The following is a 13,226-nucleotide window of genomic DNA, read 5'->3' as shown; positions in this document are numbered from 1 at the left end:
TGTTTTTGGTATGCTTTATTATAAAGTTTTACTAATTAATGGCATGACAGTTGGCTTTCTAAGTAAGCACTTTTATTTCCATTTTTTAAGGCAGTCTATTTAGGATGTCTGAGGTAGAAAAGCAAACTTAGTTGATTTTTTTGTCCTTTAAAAAAGCTAGTAGATACCACTAAACATTTACATTGATGGGTACTCTGAAGTTGAGAGATCCCATCTCTGCATCTCATCCAGTGAAAAAGAACATTGTATAGAACACAGAGTTGTATTAAAAATTCTGTCATATTGAAATGCATTGCTCACTGCTTTGTTGGTATTGTTTAATAGAAATCATGTGTCAGATTTAGTAACATGTTCACTAAGGTAAGCATGAACTGTTTTATATTACTATAGATTAATTTTCAGTGCCAAAAAAGCAGAAACGCTGAACATAGACTTCTGTTTGTATCTTAATTAAATTGCAATGTATTGTTTTGCATTATTTTAGCAACTATATTTATTAGCTCTCTTAATAGAATACACAAAAGATATATTATGGAAAAGCCTGCAATCTAAGCCAGTAATATATCAAAAGGAAAATTGTTCACAGGGTTTTCATGGCAAGTCAGAATTTTTAAGCAAGTTGCAAGTAACTTCTATATTTTTAAGTAAGTTGCAAATATCTATTCATATTTAATTTAGCAAAATATAACTTGTTTTTAAATTTCTTTTGTTTCTGAAGTCTGTGTCAGCATTTGCTCCAATTTGCAACCCTGTACTCTGTCCCTGGGGCAAAAAAGCCTTTAGTGGATATTTGGGAACAGATCAAAGTAAATGGAAGGTAGGTACTGAATGGCTGTCTTAATACTCATTCTTAAGTTTCAAGTTTGTTTAAAAAGTTGGACATATATTATATTCCTACACTGCTCATGTTAGGGCTCTAGAGCTGAGACAAATTAGCAAAAAATACATATATATATATATCGATATATATCTATATATCGATATATGAGATATATATCGATATATATATATCAATATTGAGATACATATATATATATATATATCAACAAAAAACCCTACTTTCTACTTGTATTGAATCATGGCAGATATTCTGAGGCTATTTTTTTTGTACTAATGGTTAATTTATATTTTTATTTCTAAATTAACATAACCAAAAAAATACCACATACTACAGGTTGAGCATCCCTAATCTAAAAATACCATATATTACAGGTTGAGCATCCCTAATCTAAAAATTCAAAATGCTACAATGGGTATTTCCTTGGAGCATGACCTTTAAGCGTCATGTGGGTACTCAAAACGTTTCAGATTTTGGAGCATTTCTGATTTTGGATTTTTGGATTAGGGATGTTCAACCTGTGTTACTAAATTTAGACTTGCCTCTTATTAACTATATGCTCAGTTGTGTAATAGAAGCAAAGAAACCTGGGTTTTTAAATTACTTTGTGTATTTGTTTTCAAAATTTAGCATTTCAGATCTCGATTTTAAATTCCAGACATGAGTCTTTAAAAATAGATATTCTGTTATGTACATTTATGTGATTATTCCCACAGCAAGATTGCTTTTTCAAGCATGCAAACAGGTGCTTTCAAGTGGAAATAAAAATGACCCTTTTTCCTGAGAGCCATTTTACTCTTGTGCAGAAATGGGCCATTTACAAACTCCACCAAGAGTTTGAATACTTTGCAAATGAACTCATCATGATGTGCATTGTTAACAAGCAGAAAATACTTAAATGGGTAAAAAATGCAACTTCTTTGTCTTAAAGTATTTAAAGTATAGTTCTGTGTTCAGGGTTCATTCCTACATGAACCCCTATTTTATTTAAGGATTTATTGAAATTCTAACAAATTTTATTTAAGGATGATTACTGAAATTCTAACTAAAGGCTTCAACCTTTAGTAACTAGATTACAGTTTTGTTGAGGCTTAAATTTTTACTATGTTTGAAGAATGCTAGAAATGATTTAGGATTAGGTCCTTTGAGAACTGACATTGCATGTACATCAGGTCTTCATCATTGAGTCTTCATCAGGTGCAAAGTCTATGCTAAGTTCTGAGCTGTTTTGTCATGAAAATGTTGACCCTTTCACATCCACCAGGGGCTTATGGTCTAATAGAAGAATTGGGTAAAAGACCAACTAATTGGAGGGTGAAGGTGAGAGGTAGAGGTACAGGTAACCTAAAAAGGAATCTAGATATGTACTTTTCTCCAAGTGACAGTAGATTTTACTGTCTTAATTATGTTGTATTTAGGGTATTATTTAATTTACGATTGAAATCAGGAAACCATGTAGAATTATGAAATTACAGAATTTAGAACTAGTCAGACTTTATAGGTCCTCTCCCACTCTAAGATGAAAGGAAACAGAATCTTCAAAAGCAGGATACTTAGAGGACAAATCTTTTCGTGGTCATTTGTCTTGGTCAATATATAAAAGTTGTGGTTAATGAATATATATGAATAATTAAGTATATTTCAAGATGGATGATAAAACATAAAATTGTAACTAGTGGCAGCTCCTCAGATAATAAATTTGAGATGATGTTGATATGATTCAGATTATTCATACCAGGTCTTTCTGAAAGCTTATGTAGATAGCAGAGGTTTGGTGCTGTTCAACTGCAAAAAAGAAGGCTGAATGTATTTATGTCTGGAATTAGAGCCATAAAGAAGAGACATAAAAAAAAAGATTATCTGAAATAGAGAATATTTGGAAAAAGATCATGGAGTTAGAAGAAGCTTCTAATTTCCAATTTGTGGAAGGAGTTACAAAGGAAAAAAAAAATCATGTTCTTGCCGGAGTCAAGAGGAGATTAAGAATATTAAAGGTTTAGAAGGAAAAAGGCCATTTTGTTAAGAATGCCTGAGATATGGGATTCTTGCTACTAGTCTAGGACTGCTTGAAAGTAGGGAAGAGACTATTATTAGAAAATAGAATTCCGAAGACCTTGTAAATAAAAGCCTGGCAAGTCCGATTTTGAACCAACTTAAAAGCATATTTCTGATTTAATCAGCTTAAGAGCTTAAATAACTTTAAATTTCTGTTTGGTACTAGTGTAGTATATCCTGAAGAGTATCTTTGAATTTATTTTTCAATGTTACTTCTCTTTTTACAGGCTTATGATGCTACCCATCTTGTGAAATCCTATCCAGGATCTCAGCTGGACATACTAATTGATCAAGGGAAAGATGACCAGTTTCTTTTAGATGGGCAGTTACTCCCTGATAACTTCATAGCTGCCTGTACAGAAAAGAAAATCCCCGTTGTTTTTCGATTACAAGAGGCAAGTATTAGGAAACTTTAGCTTGATCTAGATAATGTAACTATGAAAAATTAGGATTCTGTGGTATTTTCTTAACTTTATTTTAGAATATAAAATGCTACTTCTAGTAAGTTTTTAATTATATTCAGACACTTGAAGTGAAAACCTGCCTATAAAATTAATTATATCTAACACTAAATTTGATAGAAATAGGAAAGCTTTTGGCAGTGAAAAATATTGTTTTCCATCAAACCAGTAAATAACAAGATTTTTAATGCTTGAATGATGATTAATCTTCAACATTAGCAGATACTTCTTTGTTTACACATGTACCTTTCCTGCAGTAGAATAAAAAGGACAAACTTCTACCTCAGTTACTCCTTATTTTGTATATATATTTTAGCCTCAGAAGTTAAGTATTATTTATCACACATGTGCTTTATATTATCTGACTTGCATACTAATCTATTCATTGTGCTACTTGATAATTCTAGTTGTTTAAGAATAATTACTGAATCCCAATGGGCTTGCAAGTTTTTTTAACTAAAATACTTTTGACCGTCCACTACTCACCTAACTCTGTATATGCTACCATAGTCCTAATTAAGGAAGTTCTGCTTTTATTTTTAAGAAAAATTCATAAGCTTCAGAATATAATTTAAAATATTTTAGAGCGAAAAATGAGCACTGAAAATTATACATGGTCATGATTTTTAAATAAATTTTTATCCATGTTTAAGGATAATGTGTCAGGCACATTAATCTAAAATGTAATTATGATGGTAAATGTTCAAATAAATCTAGATCAGTGTGTAATGTGGTACATTAGTTTGTAAAATGCTTTCACAGCATTAACTCATTGTTAGGTCTTACACCACCAAATGAGATATCATTTCTTTCCTGTCCATCTGTTTTACAAATGAGGAGACAGGCTCAGGGAAGTAACCTACTTATCTAAGGTCACATAGCTAGTAAGTGGTGGAACCAGAACTGGAACTAAGGCCATTTGACTGCAAATACTGACCTCCTGTCATTTATCAAGCCATTTTCAGACAGCATGATGTGCTCCTGAGGAGCAAAGGAATGGAATTAGAGCTAGCACAAGGAGAAATTGTGCATAACTTGCTGCCTATGTAACTTATGCAGAAGATCTGAGCAGTCTTCCTGTTTTCAGGGATATTTTGCGCATGTGAAATATATATATATTTTTATATATATAATATATATATAATATATATTATATATATTATATATATTTTTATATATTATATATATTTATATATATATAATATATATTTTTATATATTATATATTATATATTTATATATTATATATATTTATATATTATATATTTATATATATTATATATATTTATATATTATATATTTATATATAAATATATTATATATTTATATATAATATATAATATATTATATATTATATATATTTATATAATATATATAATATATTATATATTATATATATTTATATATTATATATATAATATATAATATATATATATTATATATATATTCTAATATATATATATATTCAATATATATATTCATATATATTATATATATTCATATATATTATATATATTCATATATATTATATATTCATATATATTATATATATTCATATATATTATATATATTTATATATATAATATATATATAGTGAGAAAATGTCAAAAACTAATACATTATATACTTTTTGTCTCTTAGTGTCCATCCTTGAGTAATAGAATTTTGTTTTAGATTTATTTAAACATTTACCATCACAATTAAATTTTAGGTCAACAACCAGCCTTGAGAAATCCAAATACCAATTTGACTATAAATATAGTAATACATTTAACTGCAGTAACTATAGCTATAAGCGCGTACCAAACAATGTTTTTTCCACATGACCTTAATTTCTTGGCACTACCCATGTTGGATACCTCATTTGTTTCCCCAAAGACTGTGCCCAAAATTTCTGTTGTTTCTACAACGATTCTGCCTGCCAACAAAGTTTGAAAAATCTCTCAAGTTTGTTATAAAAACAGCACAGTTAGAACATGATGACATTCTTGGAGGGAAAAATAAGTCCACTTATTTGTTTCTAAAATGCCGGTATCCCAAGCAACTAGAACACATAATTGGCTATACTTAATGAGGAGTCAAGACAAACCATTCAATTCTTCTAAAAAAGTAAGAAAGTATTCAAAGCACCAGAGTCCCAATCTTGAGCTCAGGTGCAATTTTCTATTCACTTTACTTCCAGCATGGTCAGGTTAAGAGTGAACTACATAGCTTGAAGCAGATTTCGTTTAGATTCGTTGTAATTGAATCAACAACTGAATGAACATACCTAAGTAGTGGCTCCAGAGAGTCTGCTTTCAGATTTTCTCGCCAGCTTTGACCCAAGATTACCCTGGGTCTGAGAGTTTTATCACCTGCTTTATCATTTGATTACAAGTATAGTATAACTGTATTTCCTTGTGGGATAGAAGCTGTGAAAAATAAGCTGAAAATAATAGGGGATATATATAAATAAATGATCTGAGAAGGAATAAAGAAAATAATTACAATCATGCACGTGATTTACCCAACTTCATTCCTTTACCTCTTTTTAATGGTGTTAAATGCTCACAATTTATACTCTGTCGAATGTCAAAAAAAATTTTTTAGAGAGAGGGGTTAGTGCATCGGGGATATTTATTTGGTTATTTTATATAATTTTTTCTTTTTCTATTTTGGCTTCAGGAAATCTAAATTGAAAAAAAATACTACGTAGCAGAATTCTGATATCTAGTGTACAGAGATCAAATCTTAGTCTGAAAAAGAAGGGCCTAGTATGTCTTATCTTTAGTTATTGGAGTTACACAGTGAGAAAAAAAAATTTAGTGACCTAATACTGTGAAGAAGTTTCCAGAAATAGTATTCTCTTTTTGTGGAATAGAAGGAGAGGCTATACTACCTCCTTAAGCCTCAGGACCCTTTTGAAGATTGAGAGGCTGTTTTAGTCTCTGCATCTGCCTGCCAGAGAAGAGTAAGAACATGGCAGAGAATCCCAGAAATGTAGAGATCTCTCATTCATCTGTGTATCCCATGCTTATTTAGCATAGCTATCTAGCACAGAGACTCTCAATACTTGTTAAATGAATACAGTGCAAAGTCTTCCTCCTTATACACTGAAGAGATTTAATAACCTGGGGATTCTTATCCAAGCTTTTCTAATTGGGTCTGGAAAATATATAAGAAAACACTGCCTGTTAGGATAAACATCCATCATAGCTGCTGGAGCACTGCTCCCTTTTTGAGAGCTGAGTGAAGAATGAAAGAATGAAAGGTGTTCATTTATTTTTATACTCCAGGAGTCAGAGTTTTGCTACCAAGGATTTTCCATTTAAAGTGTGAGGTAGAGGAGAAAAGGCCCCTTCAAGTGTCGCTAAACATAGGCATTTGCACAAGCTGCTTAACATATCATACCAACTCATTCATTAAAGAATTTAATTAAAGAAGCCATCCCCATTTAATAAGAGTGATAAATAGAAACCGTAGTCAGGGATGATACAATTAGCTCGAATTGTATAACTTCAGCAGGATACCAATAGTTCAAATGTATTCTATGGCCTTTTTGTTGACATTTTTAAAAATTCTTGGGCCCTCAATGGCAGGCATTTTCTTCTTTCTCATATACGTGAATCTTTATCATTATGGAACTTATGGTCATTTGTTTTGGATTTTAGATGTCTTGTCTTGCAATATATTCCTGGGTTTACCTTGAGACTTCTCTAATAATAATGATGGCTATTCATATGTGTCTGATGGCTGTTAACACACAAGCAACTAAGGATAAAAATATGGCATACTCACTCAATTGGAACTTGGTCACACAAGTCTTTTGAGGTATCTGTTTCCCTGCATCTGTACCCATTTTCTATCAGATCCATTATTTGATCTGTGAAAAATGGCAGGTAATACTTGGTACATTTTACAGGTTTGGTGGCCTAAAACTCCAGGCCTGTTTAACTTCTTTTTTTTTTTTTTTCAGTATGTGGAAAAATTTGTTTTGACTCCATAGCATTTTCATTTAAATACTTTGAAAAACAAACTCAAAATATGTTTTAAATTGTTGATGATTTCAAATATTACAGGACTAGAAACTTTAACTTAATACAGAATGATTATCTGGCTTCCTTCTGTAAAATATCTTAAAGGGTAATGTGGATTTGAATTGCACAATATTCCAAATGCTTCTCCTCTTTTAAAAAGAATAGTCTTATCTTTTTTTTTATTCCCTTTTCTTTCTTTTTTTTATTATTATTATTATACTTTAAGTTTTAGGGTACATGTGCACAATGTGCAGGTTAGTTACATATGTATACATGTGCCATGCTGGTGTGCTGCACCCATTAACTCGTCATTTAGCATTAGGTATATCTCCTAATGCTATCCCTCCCCCCTCCCCCCACCCCACAACAGTCCCCGGTGTGTGATGTTCCCCTTCCTGTGTCCATGTGTTCTCATTGTTCAATTCCCACCTATGAGTGGGAACATGCGGTGTTTGGTTTTTTGTCCTTGTGATAGTTTGCTGAGAATGATGGTTTCCAGCTTCATCCATGTCCCTACAAAGGACATGAACTCATCATTTTTTATGGCTGCATAGTATTCCATGGTCTATATGTGCCACATTTTCTTAATCCAGTCTATCATTGTTGGACATTTGGGATGGTTCCAAGTCTTTGCTATTGTGAATAGTGCCGCAATAAACATATGTGTGCATGTGTCTTTATAGCAGCATGTTTTATAGTCCTTTGGATATATACCCAGTAATGGGATGGTTGGGTCAAATGGTATTTCTCGTTCTAGATCCTTGAGTAATCGCCACACTGACTTCCACAATGGTTGAACTAGTTTACAGTCCCACCAACAGTGTAAAAGTGTTCCTATTTCTCCACATCCTCTCCAGCACCTGTTGTTTCCTGACTTTTTAATGATTGCCATTCTAACTGGTTTGAGATGGTATCTCATTGTGGTTTTGATTTGTATTTCTCTGATGGCCAGTGATGATGAGCATTTTTTCATGTGTTTTTTGGCTGCATAAATGTCTTCTTTGGAGAAGTGTCTGTTGATATCCTTTCCCCGCTTTTTGATGGGGTTGTTTGTTTTTTTCTTGTAAATTTGTTTGAGTTCATTGTAGATTCTGGATATTAGCCCTTTGTCAGATGAGTAGGTTGCAAAAATTTTCTCCCATTCTGTAGGTTGCCTGTTCACTCTGATGGTAGTTTCTTTTGCTGTGCAGAAGCTCTTTAGTTTAATTAGATCCCATTTGTCAATTTTGGCTTTTGTTGCCATTGCTTTTGGTGTTTTAGACATGAAGTCCTTGCCCATGCCTATGTCCTGAATGGTAATACCTAGGTTTTCTTCTAGGGTTTTTATGGTTTTAGGTCTAACATTTAAGTCTTTAATCCATCTTGAATTAATTTTTGTATAAGGTGTAAGGAAGGGATCCAGCTTCAGCTTTCTACATATGGCTAGCCAGTTTTCCCAGCACCATTTATTAAATAGGGAATCCTTTCCCCATTGTTTGTTTTTCTCAGGTTTGTCAAAGATCAGATAGTTGTAGATATGTGGCATTATTTCTGAGGGCTCTGTTTAGATTCAGGAAATACAGAGAACGCCACAAAGATACTCCTCGAGAAGAGCAACTCCAAGACACATAATTGTCAGATTCACCAAAGTTGAAATGAAGGAAAAAATGTTAAGGGCAGCCAGAGAGAAATGTCGGGTTACCCACAAAGAGAAGCCCATCAGACTAACAGTGGATCTCTCGGCAGAAACTCTACAAGCCAGAAGACAGTGGCGGCCAATATTCAACATTCTTAAAAGAATTTTCAACCCAGAATTTCATATCCAGCCAAACTAAGCTTCATAAGTGAAGGAGAAATAAAATACTTTACAGACAAGCAAATGCTGAGAGATTTTGTCACCACCAGGCCTGCCCTAAAAGAGCTCCTGAAGGAAGCGCTAAACATGGAAAGGCACAACCGGTACCAGCCACTGCAAAATCATGCCAAAATGTAAAGACCATCGAGACTAGGAAGAAACTGCATCAACTAACGAGCAAAATAACCAGTTAACATCATAATGGCAGGATCAAATTCACACATAACAATATTAACTTTAAATGTAAATGGACTAAATGCTCCAATTAAAAGACACAGACTGGCAAATTGGATAAAGACTCAAGACCCATCAGTGTGCTGTATTCAGGAAACCCATCTCACGTGCAGAGACACACATAGGCTCAAAATAAAAGGATGGAGGAAGATCTACCAAGCAAATGGAAAACAAAAAAAGGCAGGGGTTGCAATCCTAGTCTCTGATAAAACAGACTTTAAACCAACAAAGATCAAAAGAGACAAAGAAGGCCATTACATAATGGTAAAGGGATCAATTCAACAAGAAGAGCTAACTATCCTAAATATATATGCACCCAATACAGGAGCACCCAGATTCATAAAGCAAGTCCTGAGTGACCTACAAAGAGACTTAGACTCCCACACAATAATAATGGGAGACTTTAACACCCCACTGTCAACATTAGACAGATCAATGAGACAGAAAGTTAACAAAGATACCCAGGAATTGAACTCAGCTCTGCACCAAGCGGACCTAATAGACATCTACAGAACTCGCCACCCGAAATCAACAGAATATACATTTTTTTCAGCACCACACCACACCTATTCCAAAATTGACCACATAGTTGGAAGTAAAGCACTCCTCAGCAAATGTAAAAGAACAGAAATTATAACAAACTGTCTCTCAGACCACAGTGCAATCAAACTAGAACTCAGGATTAAGAAACTCATTCAAAACCGCTCAACTACATGGAAACTGAACAACCTGCTCCTGAATGACTACTGGGTACATAACGAAGCCAGAATAAAGATGTTCTTTGAAACCAATGAGAACAAAGACACAACATACCAGAATCTCTGGGACACATTCAAAGCAGTGTGTAGAGGGAAATTTATAGCACTAAATGCCCACAAGAGAAAGCAGGAAAGATCCAAAATTAACTTCTTAACAATTCAAGAATTATATGGATGGAAAATGCTTTTCTTTACAGTTCTTTCTTTATATAGGAAACTGTAATTTAGCTCTAAATTTAACTAGCCAGCTGGGACTAGTCTAATCATTGAGAGACATGACACCAAGTAATTCTGAGGCTCAGCTTTAATCTTGACAACATTCCTGTCACACTCACTTCCATGATAGAAGACAGATTGCTTTAGAAGACTTAAGTTACCTTGATCTTAAACTAAAACTTTTTATTAACAGCTGTTCCCAAGATAAACATTTAATACCTCTCTGGAAGGGAGAGATTGAGAACATTTACTGATTCATCAAAACCTTGGGGATTTCCTTATTCTCTGAAGTGTCAGTGATATTTTTATTGGCTCTATTTTTATTTCTTAGGTGCTTAGAAAAATTCCCATCTTTTCCCATCAGTGACCATTCACTAGTTCAAAACGGGAAAAAAAAAATCTTTGTTAGATTTTCATTTCTTTCAGTTTATTCAACCTTGTATTTTAATTGTAGATAGGGATAAATTATCTGGTGTTTGATACCCTTAGAAAGTTCTTCCCACCTGGAGTGTAAATTAGTTTAACCATTGTAGAAGATAGTGTGGTGATTCCTCAGACCTAGAGGCAGAAATGCCATTTGACCCAGCAATCCTATTACTAGGTGTATACCCAAAGGAATATAAATCATTCTGTTATAAAGATACATGCGCACATATGTTCACTGCAGTACTATTCAATACTATTCAATAGCAAAGACATGGAATCAACCCAAGTACCCATCAGTGATAGACTAGATAAAGAAAATGTGGTACATATACACCATGGAATACTGTACAGCCATAAAAAGGAATGAGATCATGTCCTTTGCAGGGATACGGATGGAGTTGGAACCCATTATCCTCAACAAACTAATGCAGGAATAGAAAACCAAACACCAGGCCAGGCGGGGTGGCTCACGCCTGTAATCCCAGCACTTTGGGAGGCTAAGGTGGGCAGATCACGAGGTCAGGAGATCGAGACCATCCTGGCTAACATGGTGAAACCCCGTCTCTACTAAAAATACAAAAAATTAGCTGGGCATGGTGGCATGCACCTGTAGTCCCAGCTACTCGGGAGACTGAGGCAGGACAATCGCTTGAACCCGGGATGTGGAGGTTGCAGTGAGCCAAGGTCATGCACTCCAGCATGGGTGACAGCATGGGTGACAGATCATGCACTCCAGCATGGGTGACAAAAAAAAGACCAAACACCACATGCTCTCACTTATAAGCAGGAGCTGAATGATGAGAACACATAGATATATGGAGGGCAACAACACACACTGGGGCCTGCCAAAGGGTGGTGGGAGTTGGGGAAAGTATCAGGAAGAATAGCTAATGGATGCTCGGCTTAATACCTAGGTGATGGCTTGATCTGAGCAGCAAACCACCATGGCACACATTTACTTATGTAACTGCATATCCAGCACATGTACCCCTGAACTTAAAAGTTGAATAACAAAAAAAAAAGAATGAAAATTCATTAATACCTTATTGTAATTATTTTTTTTGGAAAACTATTTTTTATCTTATATTCAGAAGAGATGTCAGAGTCACCAGAAAGGGATTATTTCTCCATTTACATACAACAATGGTTTTAAGTGACTGGATAGATAGAAATCTCTTTCAACTTAACTGCTTAGCACATTACATTTTTCTCTGTTTCATGGTAGTTTTCCAAAGGTTTACTGACTTTTTACCTAATTTGATATATTGCTAAGGGATGTCAGGGCTTAATGACATATTTCTCCTCAAATAAAGATACGACATGCTTTTACTGTGTAGGAGGAATTGTTAACATGATTTATGATGGCTGTGTTTGACTTCCCAACAATGATAGAACATTTGGGCATTTTTGTGTTCTTTTCCTATACAGTTTGTGTGCTTATTTTGTGTTTTAATAGTCACTGTCTTACTAGTGTGCTGCATTTGTGAATTGAAATGTCTTGCCCATGTTTCTAAGGTCTCTAAATCCTGATTCTTTTCATCTTGGTTGATAGGACAGTGTCTACTCTGCATATTTAATGCACTCTACAGTGTTGATGTGACATGTCTACTCTGCATATTTAATTAATGTGTTACTTCCACTCTTTACATATTAATGGCAGCATTTAGAAGTTAGGCTATGTTTAGAAGCTAGGCAGAATGTTTAGTTTTCCTTCATATTTTTGCTGCTCTTTTAATGTACAGTGAAAATGTTAAAGTACAAGTATGACAACCTTGATTTTAGTATAAACCTTCCTCATACTTCCTTAATGTTATGACTATTTGTAAGCAAATTAAATGACCTTAGAGATATATTTAATGTTCCTAATATTGATGTTTCTGAATGGTAGATAAATGTCTTATCATCTCTTTATCTTCTAGGGTTATGATCATAGCTACTACTTCATTGCAACCTTTATTGCTGACCACATCAGACATCATGCTAAATACCTGAATGCATGAAAAACTCCAAATAAGAGAATCTCTTCAGGATTATGAAAGTTGTAAAATGCAACTGTATTGCTGAGCAAAAAAAAAAAAAAAAAAATCAAAACATTGGATTTTATAATGCTAAAAGGGCTTTATTCTATAGTTGAATCACCTCTGAATAAAGATATAAAACCTACTTCTGATTTTAAAAGTTATTTTACAAGTGTTCACATAGGAAATCTTTAATGCTGTATAACTTTTTCAGTGTCGTTTGGAAATTCTTGTATTAATCCCAGGTCATAGAATATGAATGTAATCCTATTTGAAGTATAGAGTAGTAACTCTGGAACAGAAGACTTAAAAGTAATTTAGCCCAGACTCCTCACCTTTCCAGACTTTAAGCCTCTGAAGACATGGACTGT

General features: G+C 33.7%; 1 protein-coding gene across 3 annotated transcripts in view; it reads left to right on the top strand.

Moving 5' to 3' along the window:
* Positions 1-12,928, top strand: part of ESD (esterase D) — a 30,441-nt gene extending 17,513 nt beyond the window's left edge. For 2 of the 3 annotated variants that reach the window (XM_063714903.1, XM_063714902.1), the window contains exons 8-10: positions 719-817; positions 3,121-3,288; positions 12,757-12,928. In XM_063714903.1, coding sequence (XP_063570973.1) covers positions 719-817; positions 3,121-3,288; positions 12,757-12,837 — 348 coding nt within the window. In that variant the 3' untranslated portion in view covers positions 12,838-12,928. Of the gene's footprint in view, positions 1-718; positions 818-3,120; positions 3,289-7,003; positions 7,164-12,756 lie in introns of those variants that run through there. The other variant, XM_063714901.1, reaches the window with a different exon arrangement.
* The last annotated feature ends 298 nt before the right edge of the window (positions 12,929-13,226 follow it).

This window comes from Pongo abelii, chromosome 14 (genome assembly GCF_028885655.2).
Source record: "Pongo abelii isolate AG06213 chromosome 14, NHGRI_mPonAbe1-v2.0_pri, whole genome shotgun sequence".
Taxonomy (NCBI): Eukaryota; Metazoa; Chordata; class Mammalia; order Primates; family Hominidae; genus Pongo; species Pongo abelii.
Note: the sequence above shows the minus strand (reverse complement) of the source record. Positions and strands in the feature narration are given on the sequence as shown.